The sequence below is a fragment of the Heterodontus francisci genome, chromosome 36 (assembly GCF_036365525.1).
Source record: "Heterodontus francisci isolate sHetFra1 chromosome 36, sHetFra1.hap1, whole genome shotgun sequence".
Classification (NCBI taxonomy): Eukaryota; Metazoa; Chordata; class Chondrichthyes; order Heterodontiformes; family Heterodontidae; genus Heterodontus; species Heterodontus francisci.
In genome coordinates, this window is record NC_090406.1 from 6595385 (window position 1) to 6617236 (window position 21852).

Below are 21852 nucleotides of genomic sequence, written 5' to 3' on the forward strand. Positions count from 1 at the left end.
ATACAGAATAATAGTTATGATCAGGTTCACCTAGTCCAAACGATACAATTTATCTCCTACAACAGCGACTACGTGGTTAAAAAAAAAAGTACCTCATTGGTTGTAAAGTGCATTAGACGTCCTGAGGTCATGAAAGATGCTAAACCTATGTAGGTTATTTATTGCCATTTGACAATCTAACAATAATGAAGTTGCTACACAGTCTCACTTCAGTGGGTTGCTTTGATTGGCTTAAACAGATGAACTCCTCTGCAAGCAGGAGCTCCTCACAGAATCGTTTGTGCAGAAGGAGGCCATTCAGCCCATCATGTCCGCACTGGCTCTCTGAAAGAGTATTTCCCTCCGTTCCATTCCCCCGCCTTCTCCCCATAACCCTGCACATTCTTTTCATATAACTGTCTTGAATGCTTCGATTGAACCTGCCTCCACCACGTTCTCAGGCAGCGCATTAAACATCCATTAACCACTACTCTTTTGCTCACAAGTCTGTTGTGTGTCTGTTGCTGGGCTTATCTTTACACCCTTTACAAGGGTGCAATTCTCCAGTCCTCTGGCACCACCCCCAAGTCTAAGGAAGACTGAAAAATTATGGCCAGTGCCTCTGCAATTTCCACTCTCACTTCCCTCAGTATCCTTGGATGCATCTCATCTGGTCCTGGTGCTTTATCCACTTTAAGTACAGATAGCCTATCTAATACTTCCTCTTTATCAATTTTAAACCCCTCTAGTGTCTGATTTACCTCCTCTTTCAACATTGCCTGGGTTGCATCTTCTTCCTTGGTAAAGTCAGATGCCCTCTGCCTCCAAGTGCAAATCCTCTCTTTGGTCCATAATCAGCCTCACTCCTCCTTTTACTACCCTTTTATTATTATATGCCTAGAGAAAACTTTGGGATTTCGCACTGCAGATCACTGTCTATTCTGAGCCTTTTGCTGACTAATTATCTGTGCAAAGTCCTTTTCGCAAAAGCCAGACTTGCCTTTTTTTGGTATCTGTGTTCTGTGAATCTAAACACCAGCTTTACAGAAAGACCCAGATCAAAGGGTTTTCCAACACAGTCTGTGAGAGGCACATTTCTGATTATCCAGACAAGCTAACAAACTATTTATTGCCTGGTGTCTGGAAGAAACAACTCCCATTTAGCGTATTTGTCTGGGCACACTTTTTTTCCCGTAAGCTCACAAGAATACACATTGTTCTTAAAACCCCAGGAGTATCAGTAACTATTTCCCCATTTTCTTACTGTGAAAAATAGTCCAAAACAGAATCCCAAAATCATGGCATATCCTCCCCACCTAACTGTGCCCTGGTCCCCTCAGGGGATCCCTTGTGGATGAGCTATACAGTTCACTTGCAAAGACTGTGTTCCTCACTAGGTACAGAGTCAATCTATCTACACTGACAGTCACCACATAACCTGTGAGCTCATGTGGCCTCCGTGTCATTGACTCTCTTGCAATCTTTTCTAAATCTTCTGCTCTTCATTCCTCAAGTTCTGATGGGAGAGTCCAGAGCAAGGGGGTGTAACTTTAAAATTAGAACCAGGCCATTGAGGGGTGATATCAGGAAGCACATCTGTGCGCAGAGTGCAATCTGGAACTCTCTTCCCCAAAAAGCTGTTGAGGTTGGAAGTCAATCGAAAGTTTCAAAACTGAGACTAATCGACTTTTGTCAGGGAAAGGTGTTAAGGAACCGGGGTGAGCAAATTGAGTTAAGATACAGATCATCTGTGATCTAATTGAAAGTTGGAACAGTCTTGAATGGCCTCCTCCTTTGTCTATGTTCCTAGGTTTTAAATTAAACTTTTCACTTAAACTCCTTCGCTTTCTCATTGGCCACCAATCTTGCAAATTCAAGCATGACACCCTTTGATTTGAGTGTGTTCAATATTGTTGTTCTATTCCATTCACTGTTACATTATAAGCATTTCAAATCACTTTAATTGTAAAATTATTATATATACCTGGACTACTGTGTACAATTTTGGGTTTCTTACCTAAGGAAGCATATACTTTCCTCAGAGGAGGTGCAACAAAGGTTCACTAGATTGATTCCTGGGATGAGAGGGCTCGCCTATGAGAAGAGATTATCACAGAACTCACAGAATTGTTGTAGTGCAGAAGGAGGCCATTTGGCCCATTGTGTCTGCACCAGCTCTCCTAATGAGCATACCACCTCGTGCCACTCCCCTGCCTTCTCCCTGTAACCCTGCACATTCTTCCTTTTCATATAACTGTCTAATTCCCTCTTGAATGCTTTAATTGAACCTGCCTCCACCACACAGAGTGCATTCCAGACCTTAACCACTCGCTGCCTGAAAAAGTTTTTCCCCATGTCGCTTTTGCTTCTTTTACCAATTACTTTAAATTTGTGCCCCCTCATTCTCGATCGTTTCATGAGTGGGAACAGTTTCTCTCTATCTACTCTGTCCAGACCCCTCATGATTTTGAATACCTCTATCAAATCTCCTTTCAGCCTTCTCTTCTCCAAGGAAAACAGTCCCAACTTCTCCAATCTATCTTCATAACTGAACTTCCTCATCCCTGGAACCATTCTCGTGAATCTTCCCTGCACCCTCTCTAACACCTTTTATATAAAGCTTGGTGCCCAGAACTGGATGCATTACTCCAACTGAGGCCGAATGGGCCTATATTCTCTGGAGTTTAGAAAAATAAGAGGTGATCTCATTGAAACATATAAATATATTAGAGGGCTTGACAGGATAGATGCTGGGTGATTGTTTCCCTTGGCTGGAGAGTTTAGAACTAGGGGTCATAGTTTCAGGATAAAGGGTTAACCATTTGGGACTGAGATGAGGAGACATTTCTTCTCTGAGGGATGTGAATCTTTGGAATTGTCTAACTCAGAGAGCAGTGGATGCTCAGTCATTGAGTATATTCAAGATCGAGATCGATAGACTTTTGGGCACTAAAGGAGTCTACATCACGATCTTATTGAATGGTGGGGTGGGCTTGAGGGGCTGGGATGGCCTACTCCTCCCATTTCTTATGTTCTTAAGTACTTCAGTAATGCAAGTTGCTCTTACCAACTTACGAATTTACATAGATAGCTTCTTGGGCTCAGTTGTGTCTGTTCCCCACCCTGCTCCTCCCACCATAAGTGATTCGAACATCCTACTTTTCTTTAGGAGTTGACTCACACTGCCTTAGATGATATATTATGATATCAAAACCCAGTGGAATTCCTGTGTGAGCTGAACCTGTTGTAAGTCAAGCACATTTCCTAACTCAGTCTGCCTGCAGAGAGAGTAAATACGAGATAAGGAGAGGCCTGGCTTGAATTGTTAAACTGAGTTCCAGTTATCTGCGTAACGACAGAAAAGTAACGATGAAGCTGCATTATCGCACATCAATGAGTTGCTCTGTTTGACTTAGAGAAATTAATCTTCTCTGCATTCTGCTCTATCGCAGGACCTCCTCTCCCTGTAGGTTCCTATTTTTCAAAACCTTTTTTGACCTGTGTCTGAGCAGAGCTCTGCCTGCAAAAACCAGACTGCCTTTTTGGAATCTATGTCTCTTACAATTATCACTGGCTTCACAGGCAGACTGAGCTCAAAGCGTTTTCCAACAGATTGGGTGAAAGATGTCTTGCTAATAACCCAGATTACATCAGGCAGGAAAATGGAGTTAAGACACAGATCAACCATGATCTAACTGAATAGTGGAACAGGCTTGAGGGGCTGAATGGCCTCCTATTCCTATGTTCTTTCCTAAGTTAATAAATCGTTAATTAGTTGCTGGGGAAATTAATTTCCATTTGGCATATTAACTGCCTTTTGTGCTCCTCATTTTTATTTTAAAAAGTGAGAATGCATGTTGCTCTAACCAACATTAAAAGAAATGATTTTCCTAAAATCCTTTCAGTTGAAAGATGGTCAAAAAGTCCTGAAAGGTGACATCAAGTTATTGGAAATTTGGATTGCTCGATGGTGGGAAATTGCCCAGTTCCTAATGGAGATCAAAGATTGCCAGTATCATTTCAGTTAATACAGTTTGATCAATTAACACCATTGGCGTTTAATTAAGAGCGAGTTTTCTTTTGTAATTCTTTCCTTTCCTTGCCTGAAAACAATAGGTTCGATCAGCACCCCATCCACCACCTTAACATTCACTTCCTCCACCAGCAGTGCACAGTGGCAGCAGTGTGCACCATCTATAAGATGCACTGCAGCAACTCGCCAAGGCTTCTTCCACAGCACCTTCCAAACCCGTGACCTCTGCCACCTCCAGCCACATTGGGAACACCACCATCTGCAAGTTCCTCTCCAAGCCACTCACCATCCTGACTTGGAAATACATCAGCCGTTCCTGTCACTTGATCAAAATCCTGGGACTCCTTACATATAAGCACCGTGGCTGTACCTATACCACAAGGACTGCAGTGGTTTGAGAAGGCGGCTCACCACCATATTCTCAAGGGAAATTAGGAACAGGCATTAAATGCTGGCATTGCCAACAACACCCACATCCAGTGAATAAAAAAATTAAAAATGGGGGTAAACCTATAATCTGGCATTCTCACTGGCAGCTACAGTGACGGGGAGTACGGGTTGGCGAAAAGGAGCAAAGTGCTCTATATCTGACCTGGGTGCTTCCTATGACCAGGGTCTGTTCCCCCACCCAGGTGCAATTACCTGTAACTCTTGCTGCAGTACAGTTTCATTAGCATTGAACATAGGGACTGGAGTAGGCCATTCAGCCCCTCTAGTCTGTTGTGCCATCCAAAGCCCATCTTCTCCTGAAATACATCTATACTATTCACCTCAACTACTCCCTATGGTAGAAAGTTCCACGTTCTCACCACACTCTGGATAAAGAAGTTTCTCCTGAATTCCCCATTGGATTTATTAGCGATTATCTTATATTTATGATGCCTAATTCTGGTGTCGCCCACAAGTGGAAAAATCTTCTCTATGCCTAACCTATCGAATTCCTTCATAATCTTCAGCTTCAGATATTTAAAGTCTAATAAGGCTGGTCTCACAAAATTGCCAAGTACCTTAGTGAAGATGGCAGTAGTATCTTATGCGACAACTCCAAAATTGATCTTCCTTCAGGCATGATTCACCGCTTGGAATCTCCTTCGATCAAAGTTTGAACAGTGACTAAAAAAAAAAAGCTTGTGCATTTTCAAAGCTTTAATTGCGAATGGTTTTAGAAAGGTCGTTACACTCATTACGGTAACACTAAGAAGAAACTAATGTTCTTGCCCTGTAGGGTTTTTGGGTTATTCTACTTGTTGTCTCTAAGCCATGCGTGCTTGACAATCTGGTTGGCAGCTGGTCGTCCTGAGGGGCAGAACTGCAACAGCTCCCTAATCAAACTTTGGCATTTCTCCTCCAGTTGGATGCTCTCTGGGTAGACCACTCCTTTCTGCTGGCTCTTGGGTAACTTGCTGATGTTTGAATCATCAAAGGGCATGCACCCAGTCACTATCACATAAAGAATGATCCCCAGACTCCAAATATCATACTTTTTGGGGTCATAGGGGACCCCCATTAGGACCTCAGGGGGGGCATAGGCAGCAGAGCCACAGTAAGTGCTGCTGAGGTCAGGATAACCATGAATCTTCTTGCCAAATCCAAAATCGGTGATCTTTACCTGCATTTCTTCAGTCAACAGGATGTTTTCACACTTGAGGTCCCGGTGGACAATGTCGTGCTCGTGAAGATATTTGACAGCGCAGGCGATCTGGGAAAACAAATGACGGGCTTCATTGCATGGGATGTGGCCCCTGTGTTGAATCAACTGAAGAAGATCTGTTGCTGCCTGCTCCATAACAATGTAAAGCTTCCCATTGCAAACCTCAATGAATTCATAAACCTGAACAATATGAGGGTGTTTGATTCCCCTCAAGATGGCCAACTCCCTTGGCAGAAACTTATTGACAAAGTCTGGTGGAGCCTTCTTCCTGTCTACTACCTTTATGGCAACATTCTCCCTGTATTTCTTGGAACTACCTACTTTCACTTTGGAATAACTGCCCTCACCAATTGTTTTCCCTAGTTTATAACCTAACTCTGCCAGAAATGTGTCTCCGGACATGGTGTATAGCCATGTTTTTTATCCCAATTTTTTTGAGGTATTAGCCTTATGAGTAAACCAGTTCACACGTGTGCTGTAATAATTTGCAATTGTGAAGTTTCTGCAGGCATCACGCACCTTGTGGCCATTTATAGACATGGCCTTGGAAGAAATGTTTCAAAATGTTGGCAAAAGTCACGTCTTTTTCATTCTGGGAATCCCCCCAAAAGATTATAGGACAGTAGGGTTTGACAGGGAATTAGACTGTAAACAGCTAAATCATAAAGCAGTAATAACATGAAAAACTTTGCATTATCTTGAACCCAAGGCCAGCTCAGGCCCAGTGAATTCTCCCCAATCAACTTAGAGATACATCTAGATCTTGAGCATTGCTCCCTGCTCAAATCAGTGCTTAATTCCTGAATTAGTTGTGCTGTTACAATCTAGTTTATGTGGTTTTACAGCCTATTTGCTTTTATTCCAAGTGGTATGTAGTGTATTGAGGTTTGGCAACCTTATCTTGACACCTCCATGGATGACATCAGGTGATCTTTGAGCTCGCTTGCAGATGCAAGAGGTCAAACTGACACGCTGACCTCTATGACATCACAGGTTTGACAGGCAAAGAGGGAGCCATGACCTCATCAGTTCAACAAGTTATTGTGGGACAAGCTGACGAGTTGAGGTAACTTCACTGAGATGTAAACACTGACTTAATGAGGAGACATGGGGGAGTTATAAATCTGACTCATGAGGCAACTGCCTCTCCTAGCTGTGTACCTTATTTAAAACACAGGTAATTATGTTTTTTTAAATTTTTTTGTCGGGTGTGGGTGTCGCTGGCTATGCCAGCATTTATTGCCCATCCCTAATTGCTCTTGAACTGACTGGCTTGCTGGGCCATTTCAAAGGGCATTTTAAGAGTCAACCACATTGCAGTGGGTCTGGAGTCACATGTAGGCCAGACCAGGTAAGGATGGCAGATTTCCTTCCCGAAAGGACATTAGTGAACCAGATGGGCTTTTAACAACAATTGACAATGGTTTCATGGTCACCTTTAAACTAGCTTTTAATTCCATTAATTGATATTAATAATTTTTTTCCACTCCCTCTTTAATGAACATAGGGATTCTCAGGTACCAGGCTGTATACACTATGTTGAAGAATAATCGTTAATATTTACAGGACACTGGGGACAGAGCATGTGTGAAGGACTAATTGGATAGCTCTACAAAGAACAGGCAGAGGAATGATGGGCTGAATAGTCTCCTTCTGTCCAGTGTTATTCTATAATTTTATGAACTAAATAGTATGACTTAATTGTAAAATGGGCTCGAGAAATGTCTGTAATGAAAACTAAGAGTTAGAAGGATAATAAAGAGCTATATGTATCAGAACATAATGCTTCCATGGAACTATGGAAAGGTTATGACAAGAAAGACAACTGGTCAAGGAATTATAAGATAGGATGTAAGGTTAGATCAATAATTTGGACGTTTTGCTTGATATAACTTCAAGGGATAAATAGAAACTTTTCAGGACTCCTCTTGAGGGACCCAATGGGTGGGGTAGAATCCATAATATTGTTCATATTCTCTGAAAGATAGGGACTCGATTGGGTGAACAGCTTTTCTCTGTTCTTGAAGCCTGTCAGGCATGTCTAAGTCAGAAGGTTCAGAGTTCAAGCTGCATTCCAGAAACTTGAGCTCAAAAGCCAGCAAGCACTGATAGCTGAGTGGAGTCGGATATGGGCAGCAGAGTTTTGGATGATGTTGAAATTTACACAGGGTGGAGGGTAAGAGGTTCGGCCAGAAGAGTATTGGAGTAGTCAAATCTGGAGGTGCCCAAGGTATCAGTGAGGGTGTCAGTTGAGCTTAGTTAGGAGTGGTGGCGGGTGATTTTGCAGAGGTGGATGTGGGCAGTCTTTGTGGCAGAGAGAATCTGAGGTTAAAAGCTCAGCTCAAGGTTGAGACTACAAACAGTCTGGTTCAGCCTGAGAAAGTGGCAAGGGGTGGGGTGGGGGTGGAATTGATGGAGAGGGTTTGTGGTAGGGACCAAAGACAACGCCTTGTGTCTTCCCAATGTTTAACTTGAGGAAATTGCAACTCATCCAAGTAAATAACTAGATTGGGGCCTCAGCTGAGCATTTCATCCAGAGGGCAGCACCTGCGACAATGCAGCACTCCTTCAGCACTGCACTGAAGTGTCAGCTTAAATTAAAGACCCAAAGTGGGACTTTAACCCACATCTTTATGACTCAGAGGCAAAAGTACCACCAACTGAGCCAAGTTGGTAGCATGAAGTAATTTAAATTATATAGAAAGGAATGACCTGTCGCTCACGTGACCAAGTTCCAAAACCAGCAACAACCTCCCTTGTGTGTAAGACCAGAACTAGGGACCATAAATATAAGATAGTCACTAATAAATCCAGCAGTGAATTCAGGTTTACCCAGAGAGTGGTGAGAATGTGGAACTCAATACCACAGGGAGTGATTGAGGTGAATAGAATAGATGCATTTAAGGGGAAGCTGGATAAACACATGAGGGAGAAAGGAATAGAAGGATATGTTGATGGGATGAGATGAAGAGAGTTGGGAGGAAGCTCGTGTGGAGCATAAACACTGGCATGGCCCAGTTAGGCCAAATGGCCTCTTTTTGTATACTTGATGTAAATGCTTGCGAGCTAATTTCATATATATATATGTTTTTTAAAAATGACTCAGGAATTCCTGTACAACTACTTTTTTTAATGAAAAGAACGCATTTACTAACAGAGGAGTTGAAGTAAACCCAGGGTACAATCAGTGTGGCCAACTGCTTCACTGAGTATTTGAACAGAAAAAAATCCTCCCTCCCTCCTCCTCATCTCAAAGAAAGAAAATCCGTGAAACATAAGTTTATTTTACCGGAAGTAGGTGCGCAGGGAAAACGCTTCCGCCTCTCTGTTGCCAGGTGGTTAGGAACAAATCGCCGCCGCTGCCATAGTAACGGGGGCGGGAGGAGGGAGAAGGGAGTGACACACGGAGGGACTGCAGGTCTGAGGTAGGTAGGGAGGTTGTTATGAATAATTATATTTAAATCCACAAATTCAGCACATTCTGGGGTTGCTAACACAACCATGGGATGATTTCATCCTCAACTACATTGCATTAAAACAATTGGATGATTTGGTTATAAAATAATTAAAGCCCTTTTCACTCAGCTTGAGGGCTGCATTCATGTTTTAGGGACCATCCTTAAATTTCATTCATTTCACAAAGTGTGAAAATACTGATTGATGTGGGAATGGAATGGGTTTAACTTGTGTAGGATCTTATGGTTCAGAAGGTGGTGGGTGTGCCAAGGATGCTGCTACTGTTTAGTATACAAGCCCAGAGACTACTCTGCGTATTCTGTCCTTACCCCGGCTTATTGATGAGCCAAAGGCTGACCTTCTGTTCATTTCCCTTCTGAAAGACAGCAGCCAAACTCCAAATGTATGAAAAGAAGAGCAGCGGTTGACAAACAAGTTAGTGCCATTGACTCACCCTCTCGCACCAATCAATCTCCTGGGAGAGGCAATAAAAAAAAATTGTGGCCAATTTAGCAATTACATAGATAGGAATGGGCCATTCGGCCAGTGGTTGCTTATGCTGTACACCAGCCTCCCCTGCTTTATCTCATCAAAATAATTTATACCTTTTTCCCCTCATGTGTTTATTTAGCTTCCCCTTAAATGCATCCATGCTATTCGCCTCAACAACTCCATTTGATAGCCAGTTCCATATTCTTACTAATCTCTGGGTAAAGAAATTTCTCCTGAGTTCCCTAACTGTTTTACTAGTGACTATCATATATTTGTGGTCGCTCATTTTGGTCTCCCCTACAAGTGGAAACATCTTCTCTACATCTACCCTATTGTAATTTTAAAAACCACTATCACACCTCCCCTCAGCCTTCTCTTTTCTGGCAAAAAATTATGTGGAATTAATTTCTCTGCAACTCCCTAAACTCTGGGAGCTGGCAATAATAAAACCCACAAGTCCTCCTAATTCCAGCTAACCAGCAACCTATCCCTTATAACTGGAAGTTATCTCTTGTCTCGCAGTTTTCTTCTGAAATGCATACACATTGCATGCTATGGGAATTATTCCAGACCGTGATGGGCTGTCTGAACTGAAATATTTCCAGATCTCTAACCCAACACCTTCCCTGAGCATTTTACATACCTGCTCCCAAACAAATATATGTGCTTTTTTAATTTTCTTAATTTTTGTTTTAAATGTTGTCACAGCAATCTGCTATAAGGCAGTGAAATTTACGGAAGAATGGCGAGCAGACGGATTACACAAGAGACATTCGATTCTGTAGTGCAAGAAAACATGACAGAGTTTGAAATGGACCCGGCAGAGGCTCTGACTGAAGCAATACAACAATTTGAGTCACAAGGTGGGTGAGGTTTTCTATATTCAGAGTAACGGGATTGCAATTGGAACAGCATACTCTAAAGTTGCTCAGTAAAGCAACCGACAGTGCTGGAGATTTTTAACCTCCTTTGGGATCTGTTTCTGTTTCCCCACAGGTGTCGACCTAATCAACGTGGTGAAAGCTGTCCAGAGTACAACAGCAGAAGCCAGCAACCAGAAGCACAATGTCCTACAGGTGATGACCATGTATGCAGCTGTATGTTTGTGATGTAGTTTGGATAGTCTCCCTGTTATGTATTTTTATTTGAAAGGAGCTATCAACTGGTAGGTGTGTTTCTGTGGCATCTGTCTCTCTTCAAAAAGTGAATTCCATTTGTTTTGAAAGTTTTTCACTTCATACAGTGTATCTTCTACACTCTCAGCCCCTTAGGAACCAGACATCTGACCACCAGCCACATTTCTTTGCTGAAATTGTCAGCGGCTTCCTTTCCACAAGCACTGTTCCCCCACCCTTCAAAAATGATGTTACCCTGCCTTAAAAAATCCACCTTCAACACTTCCCTCCTCTCCAAATACTGCTTCATCTCTAACATTCGCCTGTAAGACCTTGACTACTTACCTCTTCCATCAGTCCCTGTATAAATCCCTTCAGTCTACCTTTTGCCCTGGTCATTGCACCAGGACCGCCGTGGTCCAAGTCACCAGTGCCATCCTTCATGACTGTGAGCATGTCACTTTATCCCTCTGAATCCTCCTTGATGTTCCTGCAGCCTTTAACACATTGATCACTTCATTTTCCTCCACTGCTTCTCTTCTGTGACACCAACTTCATTTGGTTCTCCTCCTGCCCTGTCACATTGTAACGAACAACCTGCAATGCTTTCTCTCTCTCTCCCTCCCTGCACAGATTTCTTGGGCACACCGAAAGGTTCCCCCTCCTATTTCTCATCTGCATATTGCCCTCTTGACAACACCATTCTCAGCCTTCTTTCCATATGATGCGAACAAACCATCCTTGTGGTCTGATTGTTTGTCCAAAGTCAACAATTTGCAATTCTGTGCGTGTAGCAAGTTTTCGATCATAGCCATGCCCCGCTGACAGCTGAAGACAACAACATCTTTTAGAGATACAGCACTGAAACAGGCCCTTCGGCCCACCGAGTCTGTGCCGACCATCAACCACCCATTTATACTAATCCTACACTAATCCCATATTCCTACCACATCCCCACCTGTCCCTATATTTCCCTACCATCTACCTATACTAGGGGCAATTTATAATGGCCAATTTACCTACCAACCTGCAAGTCTCCTCCAGCCCCACAATCCTCCAAGATCTGTGCTCCTGATCATCACTCCTGCGAAGCCCCTTTGGACAGTTTACTACGTGAAAGGTGCTATATTAATGCAAGTTGTTATTGTCGTACCAAATGATTAATTGTTTGTGTTTTAGGCCCTCGATGAACTTCAGAAAGCCCTGGATCTCTTAGCTCTTGACGAAATGGGGGACCACCTGACTAACTTCAGCGAGCAATGCAGTCTCGACTTTGCTCACCGCCATCTGGCAGCTGAAAAGTCGGCCTATCCCACAGTCCTTTCCTCCTGCAAACAACTGATGTCCGACGCGCCCTGCCTGCTGAAGGGAGTCCAGGCCTTGGCTGCCCTATTGGATGGCCAGCCGGACCTCCTTGATCCTGAGGGCCAGCAACAACTTCTGGAGATCTTAAAGAAGCATCGGGCCCATGCAGCCCTAAACGCAGTGACTATCCGCGCCATCCGTCACAGCTGTCTGAAACACGAGCAGAACCGCCAGGACCTGGTGCAACGGGGAGTCCTGGCATTGCTGACGGGTGCCATTGTGAACCATGGTGCCCAGGCTGATGTAGTCATGGAGGCGGGAAGAGCCCTGCGGGTCATGACTTATGACGATGATATCAGAGTGCCCTTTGGCCGTGCCCACGATCACGCCAAGTTGATAGTGATGGAGAATGACGGACTCCGGATCATCATTGAAGCTGCAAAAGGTAGGGGACAGAAATTGCGACGGGAATAATATTTCTCTAATACATCTAAAAACTGAAAGGTTACAACTGTCAGGAAAGGCTGAACAGGTTCGGGCTCTTTTCTCAAGAAAAGAAGTGATCTGATAAAGGACTTTATAATTATGAAGGGTTTGTTAGGGTAGACTTGAGCGAGACCAGACATAGTGACCATAAATATAAGATAGTCGCTAATAAATCCAATAGGGAATTCAGGAGAAACTTCTTTACCCAGAGAATAGTTAGAATGTGGAGTTGCTACTGAATGGAGTGCATGAGATGAATAGTATAGATGCATTTAAGGGGAAGCTGGATAAACACATGAGGGAGAAAGGAATAGAAGGATATACTGGTAGGGTGAGAGGATGAGGCGTGGGAGGAGGCTCGTGTGGAGCATAAACACCAGCACGGACTAGTTGGGCCAAATGGCCTGTTTCTGTATTGTAAGTTCTATGTAATTCTCCCATTGTGGTCAGAGGAACAGCAGGAACATTGTTATTTTACTGGGGGTGGAGGGATTGACCTTATTAAAGTAAGGGATATGATTGGTGAGATGAAACCCTTATCTATTTTTTGTTTTGAATGTTATTATTAAGTATTCTTATTTCTGAAACAGCATAGAGCTTCATCGATACTGCCTTATTAAGTGTGCACCTCAGTTCAGTTATAGCATAGGTTAGATGTCCTCGGAGTGTTTGACGGGACAGTGTAGGGGAAACTTTACTCTGAATCTAACCTGTGCTACACCTGCCCTGGGAGCGCTTGATGTAATGTTTGCTTCTTTGTGTGTGTTTGTGTCATCACGTGTATATTTGACTGTGACTCTTTGTGAATATGTTGGTGTATGTGTGTGTATGATTGTTTGAATGTGTGTCTTTCTTTGCATGCATATCTTTGTGTGCCTGTCTGTGTCTGTGCATTTGTATATGTTTGCTGCCTTCCAGAGTCAGTCAAAATGGCCATTCTTCAAATGTAAGCTTGCAGGTTGATGGGTAAATTGGCCATTATAAATTGCCCCTCGTATAGGTAGGTGGTAGGGGAATTGAGGGAAGGTGGGGATGTGGTAGGAATATGGGATTAATGTAGGATTAGTATAAATGGGTGGTTGATGGTCAGCACAGACTCGGTGGGCCGAAGGGCCTGTTTCAGTGCTGTATCTCTAAATAAATAAGTAAATAAATAGTGAGTTCAGCAAGCTTTTCAGAATTGAGGAATTATCACTAAGCCCGATCCTGTCCTCATTGTCTAAGACTAATTGTAGGGCACGCCCACCAACCCTCCCTTTCCAAGATTAACATAACCCAAGAACCTTTCTTTTCAAATGGCTCAGTATCATAATACAGTACAATCACTGCCTGAGTCTTCGGAACAGTCTGTAGACAGTTTTAAAGCAACATGTTCGGTCAAAGTTTGAGTAAGGGAAATTAGTTTTTCCCCCTCCCACAACAGAGTAATATATTTCTATCATACAAATCCCAGTTCTGAGCCTGCCATCAACTGAACAAATATTTAATTACATTTGTATTTGCTGATATACTTCTACCTCCTTTGACTGTGGCTCAGTGGCTAGCATTCTCCCCTCTGAATCAGAAGGTTGTGGGTTCAAGCCCCACTCAAGACTAGAGCAGAAATCAGTGCAGTTCTCAAGGTGTGCTGCACTATCAGAGGTGCAATCGTTTGGATGAGATGTTAAACTGAGGCCCTGTCTGTCCTCTAAGGTGAGTGCAAAAGATCCTACAACCACTATTTTGAAGAGGAAGTGAGTTCTTCCTGGCAACCTGCCAAGTATTTATTCCTCAACTATCATCACCAAAACAGATTATCTGGTCATTTATCTCATTGCTGTTTCTGGGAGCTTGCTGTGTTCAAATTTGCTGCTGCATTTCCCACATTATAACTTCACAATTACTTCATTGACTGTGAAGCATTTTGGGACATCCTGAGGTCGTGAAAGGTGCTATATAAATGCAAATTCTTCCTTTTCTCATTCAGCTTTCATAGACAACCCGTCTGTCCTCAGTGAACTGTGCTCCACGCTGTCCCGCCTTGCCGTCAGGAATGAGTTCTGCCAGGACATTGTGGACCTGGGAGGTCTGAACTTCATGGTAGCACTGCTGGCAGACTGCATCGATCATCGGGTGCGGAACAGGTCCTTTCATTTTCTCTAGAAAAAAGAATGTTGAAAGGTTATCTGATAGAGGTCATCAGAATTATAAAGACATTCAACAGGATAAACGTAGAGAGGATGTTTCCACTCGTGGGAGAGACCAAAACTAGGGCCCATCAATATAAGATAGTCAGTAATAAATCCAATAAGAAATTCAGGAGAAACTTCTTTACCCAGAGAGTGATGAGAATGTGGAACTTGCTACCATGTGGAGCAGTTGAGACAAATAACAGATACATTTTAGGGGAAGCTAAATAAGAGGGAGAAAAGACTAGAAGAATACTTTGATAGGATGATATGAAGTTGGGAGGAGGCTAATGTGGAACATTAACACTGGTCTGTTTCTGTCCTGTAAATTTATGTAATTCTTCTCAAAAGGCTTTTTTAAAGTTCTGTTACTTACTGCTGCGCTATTCTTTACTCCCTTTGTGCTAAATTATATGTATGACATGTTATATAGGAGTGGGAAGCACTTGACCATGCGAATGTGTGCCTATACAATTGGACACTTGCAACCAGTTTATGTGAAGGGCTGAAAAAACCCACAGTTAAATTTATAAGGAAATGAAAATGATCACCTGGAAATCTGCTTGTGGAAGGCGTCCACTTGCCCTGTCTGCCCTCAATGGAGGAGGTCCTTCAGACTTCATAGCACTCATTTGACTCCTGTGATTGTCCCTACATGTGACATCTTTTTCTTTAGTGAGGGGAGGATTTTTCTGCTACTTGTCCAACAACTTTGCGTTTGTGTAGTGACTTTACCTAACACGTGCTGTGGGCACAGCACCACGCAACACTAGACAGAGATTAGGGGAGGTGATTGAAGGTTTTGAAGGTGGGAAAGAGCTGCAGCAAAGGGTTTTGGATAGAATGGAGGGGTCTGGTGGCTGGAGGCTCTGTCGACGTTGGAGTAGAGAGGAAAGGATTGATGGCAGGCCAAAGTTTGAAGATTGGAGGGTGCATTCTTGATCAGGAGAAGATTATAGAGGAGTTTGGAGATGAAGAATTTGAAGGCAATGCTTTGGGGGAGTGCTTGGTGAATGCGATGGGTTTGAGGAGCTTTATGTGCGACTAGATATGACTCCAGGCCTAGAGTCAAGAGGTTAACCGAGATTGAGGGCAATGCAGCTCTGAGACCAGCGGTAGGAGTTCGTGGCCTGTGGGTGACAGACTCTCCTGGAGCAAGTATCTATAATCCTGCTCACATTGGCATGGGTGAAGTTGGTAACTCACTCATTGCACATGGTGACCACAAGTGCTAATGTACATTGCGCTGGCCACCACAGCGCCTTCACTTACACCTCTACTTACCAGAGTGTGTGCACCAGAGTTGTGCAAGTACTTACGTCTGTTTTTTTTTGTCTACTCATCCCAAATTACAGGAACTGGTGAAGCAGGTGCTGGGCGCATTCCGAGCCATTGCAGGTAATGACGAGGTAAAGGATGCAATCATCAACGCTGGCGGAACAGACCTGATTGTGTTGGCCATGAACCACCATATGGGAAGCCCACAGGTACAGAGCTTTCAAACCTGCCAGAGTCTGTGGAAATGGAATGAAAACAGAAAGCATTGGAAATACTCGGCAGGTCTGGCAACCTTTATGCAGAAAGAAACAAAGTTAACGTTTCACATTGATGAGCTCTTGTCAGATTGACCTAAAACATTAACTCTGTTTCTCTCTGCACAGATGCTTCCTGACCTGCTGAGTATTTTCAGTGTTTTCTGTCGTTATTTTTGGAGTTCCAGCATCCACAGTATTTTGCTTTTATATTGGTGGAAATGGAAGTGTGGGTGAAGGGAGTCGGACTCTGCTTTAACTTGCTTGTGCGTTTGGGGGGAGTGGAGGGAGGGGGAGAAGGAGGTAAAATTCTCTTATCCTTGCACACATGTAGAGTCATTCAAATCTCTCACTGATGCAATACTGCAGACTGCTGTCAAAAGACAGAGTCCAGGCAGATATGGTACTGATGTGGTATTGGGATTAAGTAGCCAGACGTGAGGTGTGAGAGGTGCAATCTTTATCATGTTAATGCTGACCAGTTGCCACCACTCACCAGGATGATGCTGTTAACTTTTGTACTGCTCCCACACCTTTCAGAGACAACATCAAAACTTTCTATGCAATAAACACAATTATTAACCATGTCAGTTTTAACAATATTTCATTTTCCCTTTCAAACACTTCTGAATTATTCGCCTCAAAGCACCATAACAACGGACTCCAATACATTCCCTTATGATATGCCCACAGTTAACTGCGTTAACACCAGTACGTCCACTGTGAGTAGTGGGGGAATGTAGCAAGTTGTGCTGTAACTTCAGTGCTTCTATGAAATTGTATGGGTTTTTTTGTTTTCACTTTCTTTGCTCTTTAGGATAATTTTCTTTTTTTTTCTTTTCTTTTCTTTGGCCTCCTTGTCTCAAGAGACAATGGGTAAGCGCCTGGAGGTGGTCAGTGGTTGTGGAGCAGCGCCTGGAGTGGTTATAAAGGCCAATTCTAGAGTGACAGACTCTTCCACAGGCGCTGCAGATAAAATTGGTTAGAATTAGAATTAGAACATTACAGCGCAGTACAGGCCCTTCGGCCCTCGATGTTGCACCGACCTGTGAAACCATCTGACCTACACTATTCCATTTTCATCCATATGTCTATCCAATGACCACTTAAATGCCCTTAAAGTTGGCAAAAATACTACTGCTGCAGGCAGGGCGTTCCACGCCCCTACTACTCTCTGAGTAAAGAAACTACTTCTGACATCTGTCCTATATCTATCACCCCTCAACTTAAAGCTATGTCCCCTCGTGTTTGCCATCACCATCCGAGGAAAAAGACGCTCACTATCCACCCTATCTAACCCTCTGATTATCTTATATGTCTCTATTAAGTCACCTCTCCTCCTCCTTCTCTCCAACGAAAACAACCTCAAGTCCCTCAGCCTTTCCTCGTAAGACCTTCCCTCCATACCAGGCAACATCCTAGTAAATCTCCTCTGCACCCTTTCCATAGCTTCCACATCCTTCCTATAATGCGGTGACCAGAACTGCACGTAATACTCCAGGTGCGGTCTCACCAGAGTTTTGTACAGCTGCAGCATGACCTCGTGGCTCCGAAACTCGATCCCCCTACTAATAAAAGCTAACACACCATATGCCTTCTTAACAGCCCTATTAACCTGGGTAGCAACCTTCAGGGACACCAAGATCTCTCTGTTCATCTACACTATCAAGAATCTTCCCATTAGCCCAGTACTCTGCATTCCTGTTACTCCTTCCAAAGTGAATCACCTCACACTTTTCCGCATTAAACTCCATTTGCCATCTCTCACCCAGCTCTGCAGCCTATCTATGTCCCTCTGTACCCTACAACATCCTTCGGCACTATCCACAACTCCACCGACCTTAGTGTCATCTGCAAATTTACTAACCCACCCTTCTACACCCTCTTCCAGGTCATTTATAAAAATGACAAACAGCAGTGGCCCCAAAACAGATCCTTGCGGTACACCACTAGTAACTAAACTCCAGGATGAACATTTGCCATCAACCACCACCCTCTGTCTTCTTTCAGCTAGCCAATTTCTGATCCAAAGCTCTAAATCACCTTCAACCCCATACTTCCATATTTTCTGCAATAGCCTACCGTGGGGAACCTTATCAAACGCCTTACTGAAATCCATATGCACCACATCCACTGCTTTACCCTCATCCACCTGTTTGGTCACCTTCTCGAAAAACTCAATAAGGTTTGTGAGGCACGACCTACCCGTCACAAAACCGTGCTGACTATCTCTAATGAACTTATTCTTTTCAAGATGATTATAAATCCTGTCTCTTATAACCTTTTCCAACATTTTACCCACAACCGAAGTAAGGCTCACAGGTCTATAATTACCAGGGCTGTCTCTACTCCCCTTCTTGAACAAGGGGACAACATTTGCTATCCTCCAGTCTTCCGGCACTATTCCTGTCGACAATGACGACATAAAGATCAAGGACAAAGGCTCTGCAATCTCCTCCCTGGCTTCCCAGAGAATCCTAGGATAAATCCCATCTGGCCCAGGGGACCTATCTATTTTCACACTTTCCAAAATTGATAACACCTCCTCCTTGTGAACCTCAATCCCATCTAGCCTAGTAGCCTGAATCTCAGTATTCTCAACAACATTTTCTTTCTCTACTGTAAATACTGACGCAAAATATTCACTTAACACTTCCCCTATCTCCTCTGATTCCACACACAACTTCCCACTACTATCCTTGATTGGCCCTAATCTAACTCTAGTCATTCTTTTATTCCTGATATACCTATAGAAAGCCTTAGGGTTTTCCCTGATCCTATCCACCAATGACTTCTCGTGTCCTCTCCTTGCTCTTCTTAGCTCTCCCTTTGGATCCTTCCTGGCTAGCTTGTAGCTCTCAAGCGCCCTAACTGAGCCTTCACGTCTCATCCTAACATAAGCCTCCTTCTTCCTCTTGACAAGCGCTTCAACTTCTTTAGTAAACCACGGCTCCCTCGCTCGACAACTTCCTCCCTGCCTCACAGGTACATACTTATCAAGGACACACAGTAGCTGCTCCTTGAATAAGCTCCACATTTCGATTGTTCCCATCCCCTGCAGTTTCCTTCCCCATCCTACGCATCCTAAATCTTGCCTAATCGCATCATAATTTCCTTTCCCCCAGCTATAATTCTTGCCCTGCGGTATATACCTGTCCCTGCCCATCGCTAAGGTAAACCTAACCGAATTGTGATCACTATCACCAAAGTGCTCACCTACATCTAAATCTAACACCTGGCCGGGTTCATTACCCAGTACCAAATCCAATGTGGCATCGCCCCTGGTTGGCCTGTCTACATACTGTGTCAGAAAACCCTCCTGCACACACTGGACAAAAACTGACCCATCTAAAGTACTCGAACTATAGTATTTCCAGTCGATATTTGGAAAGTTAAAGTCCCCCATAACAACTACCCTGTTACTCTCGCCCCTGTCGAGAATCATCTTCGCTATCCTTTCCTCTACATCTCTGGAACTATTCGGAGGTCTATAAAAGACTCCCAACAGGGTAACCTCACCTCTCCTGTTTCTAACCTCGGCCCATACTACCTCAGTAGACGAGTCCTCAAACGTCCTTTCTGTCGCTGTAATACTCTCCTTGATTAACAATGGTTGTCGGCGCTGTTACACAGTTGGCTCTCTCCTTGCGCTTCTGTCTTTTTTCTGCCAACTGCTAAGTCTCTTCGACTCACCACTCTTTAGCATCGCCTTTATGGCTGTCCGCCAGCTCTGGCGATCACTGGCAACTGACTCCCACGACTTGTGCTCAATGTCACAGGACTTCATGTCGCGTTTGCAGACGTCTTTAAAGTGGAGACATGGATGGCCTGTGGGTCTGATACCAGTGACGAGCTCGCTGTACAATGTGTCCTTGGGGATCCTGCCATCTTCCATGCGGCTCACATGGCCAAGTCATCTCAAGTGCCGCTGGCTCAGTAGGGTGTATATGCTGGGGATTTCTGCGTTGGAGATATGGTCCTACCACCTGATGCCGAGGATTCTTCGGAGGCAGCGAAGATGGAATGAGTTGAGACGTTGCTCTTGGCTGACATACGTTGTCCAGGCCTCACTGCCATAGAGCAAGGTACTGAAGGCACAGGCTTGAAACACTCAGACTTTTGTGTTCTGTGTCAGTGCGCCATTTTCTCACACCCTCTTGGCCAGTCTGGACATAGCAGTGGACGCCTTTCCCACGCGCTTGTTGATTTCTGCATCAAGAGACAGGTTACTGGTGATAGTTGAGCCTAGGTAGGTGAACTCTTGAACCACTTCCAGAGCGTGGTCGCCGATATTGATGGATGGAGCATCACTGACGTCCTGTCCCATGATCGTTTTCTTGAGGCTGATGGTTAGGCCAAATTCGTTGCAGGCAGCCGCAATCCTGTCGATGAGTTTCTGCAGACACTCTTCAGTGTGGGATGTTAATGCAGCATCGTCAGCAAAGAGGAGTTCCCTGATGAGGACTTTCCGTATTTTGGTCTTCACTCTTAGACGGGCAAGGTTGAACAACCTGCCATCTGATCTTGCGTGGAGGAAAATTCCTTTTCTGAAGACTTGAACGCATGTGAGAGCAGCAGTAAGAATCAGGGGTAAGATAAACCAAGGATTTAAACTTTTCTAACAACTGGTTTTATAACATATGAATTAGGAGCAGGAGTAGGCCACTCGGCCCCTCAATCCTGCTCTGCCATTCAATAAGATCATGGCTGATCTGATTGTAACCTCGATTCCACATTCCCACCTACCCCCAATAACCTTTCACCCCCTTGCTTGTCAAGAATCTATCTACCTCTGCCTTAAAAATATTTAAAGACACTGCTTCCACTGCCTTTAGAGTAAGAGAGTTCCAAAGACTCAGGACACTCTGAGGGGAAAAATTCTCATCTCTGTCTTAAATGGGCGACCCCTTATTTTTAAACAATGACCCCTAGTATTAATATTAAAATACAACAAGTTTTGCAGATTGAAATTCAGATAACCTTAATTTGTAGTACAACTGGAGTCACAGAATGGTTAATTATTCTCTTTTGGGAGACTGCATGGCCTGCTTCTGGTCTGTCTTTGTGTTCTCGTGGACTGTCTCCTGGCTTTCACTTCAGAATGGCAGCTCCTATACCATTCTCACTGACAAAACAAGGTGAGCAGCTCAGCTCCCATCTCCAGGATCAGCTGGGAGAAGTCAGGGTTGCAGGCCATGAGGTTACAGAGCAACATGCAGGCCTGCTTCTATAAAAGAGAAAGATCAGCCAACATTAAAATGGAGGTTCTGTGTAACTTTCCCCTCTCAATTGCCTGGGAGCCAGCTGTTCCTTCCTCTCTGCACTGATTCTAACGTCTGATTCTCCCTGTGTTTAAATCAGTCTCAGCTGCCACTCCTAGTCTCGAGCCTCTGCTTAGCTCCTACTCCTTCTAGGCAATGGAAGTGCTCATGTAGAACCCTGGTTGGGGAAGGTATCCACTGACCCAGTCTGTCCTGGCCTTCTCAATGGAGGAGGGGCATTCAGTCTTTATAACATGCGTTGGAGCTATGTGAATATTCTCATGCAGCATGTTGTTCTTTAGTGACAGGAAGGCGTTCTGCTCCTTGTCCAACAAGTTTGCATTTATTTAGTGACGACACCTAATAAGTGTCCC

General features: G+C 43.9%; 2 protein-coding genes across 5 annotated transcripts in view; one reads left to right on the forward strand and one right to left on the reverse strand.

Annotated features, from left to right (window-relative positions):
• Positions 1 to 21852, forward strand: part of armc6 (armadillo repeat containing 6) — a 55229-nt gene that overhangs the window by 28346 nt on the left and 5031 nt on the right. For 2 of the 4 annotated variants that reach the window (XM_068016059.1, XM_068016062.1), the window contains exons 1-6: positions 9007 to 9088; positions 10320 to 10474; positions 10608 to 10687; positions 11906 to 12476; positions 14484 to 14629; positions 16041 to 16172. In XM_068016059.1, coding sequence (XP_067872160.1) covers positions 10354 to 10474; positions 10608 to 10687; positions 11906 to 12476; positions 14484 to 14629; positions 16041 to 16172 — 1050 coding nt within the window. In that variant the 5' untranslated portion in view covers positions 9007 to 9088; positions 10320 to 10353. Of the gene's footprint in view, positions 1 to 7775; positions 7840 to 9006; positions 9089 to 10319; positions 10475 to 10607; positions 10688 to 11905; positions 12477 to 14483; positions 14630 to 16040; positions 16173 to 21852 lie in introns of those variants that run through there. The other 2 variants (XM_068016061.1, XM_068016060.1) reach the window with 2 other exon arrangements.
• On the reverse strand, positions 5253 to 6065 carry tssk6 (testis-specific serine kinase 6). Its single transcript, XM_068015790.1, has one exon. It carries the CDS (start codon positions 6063 to 6065, stop codon positions 5253 to 5255), a length of 813 nt encoding a protein of 270 aa, XP_067871891.1.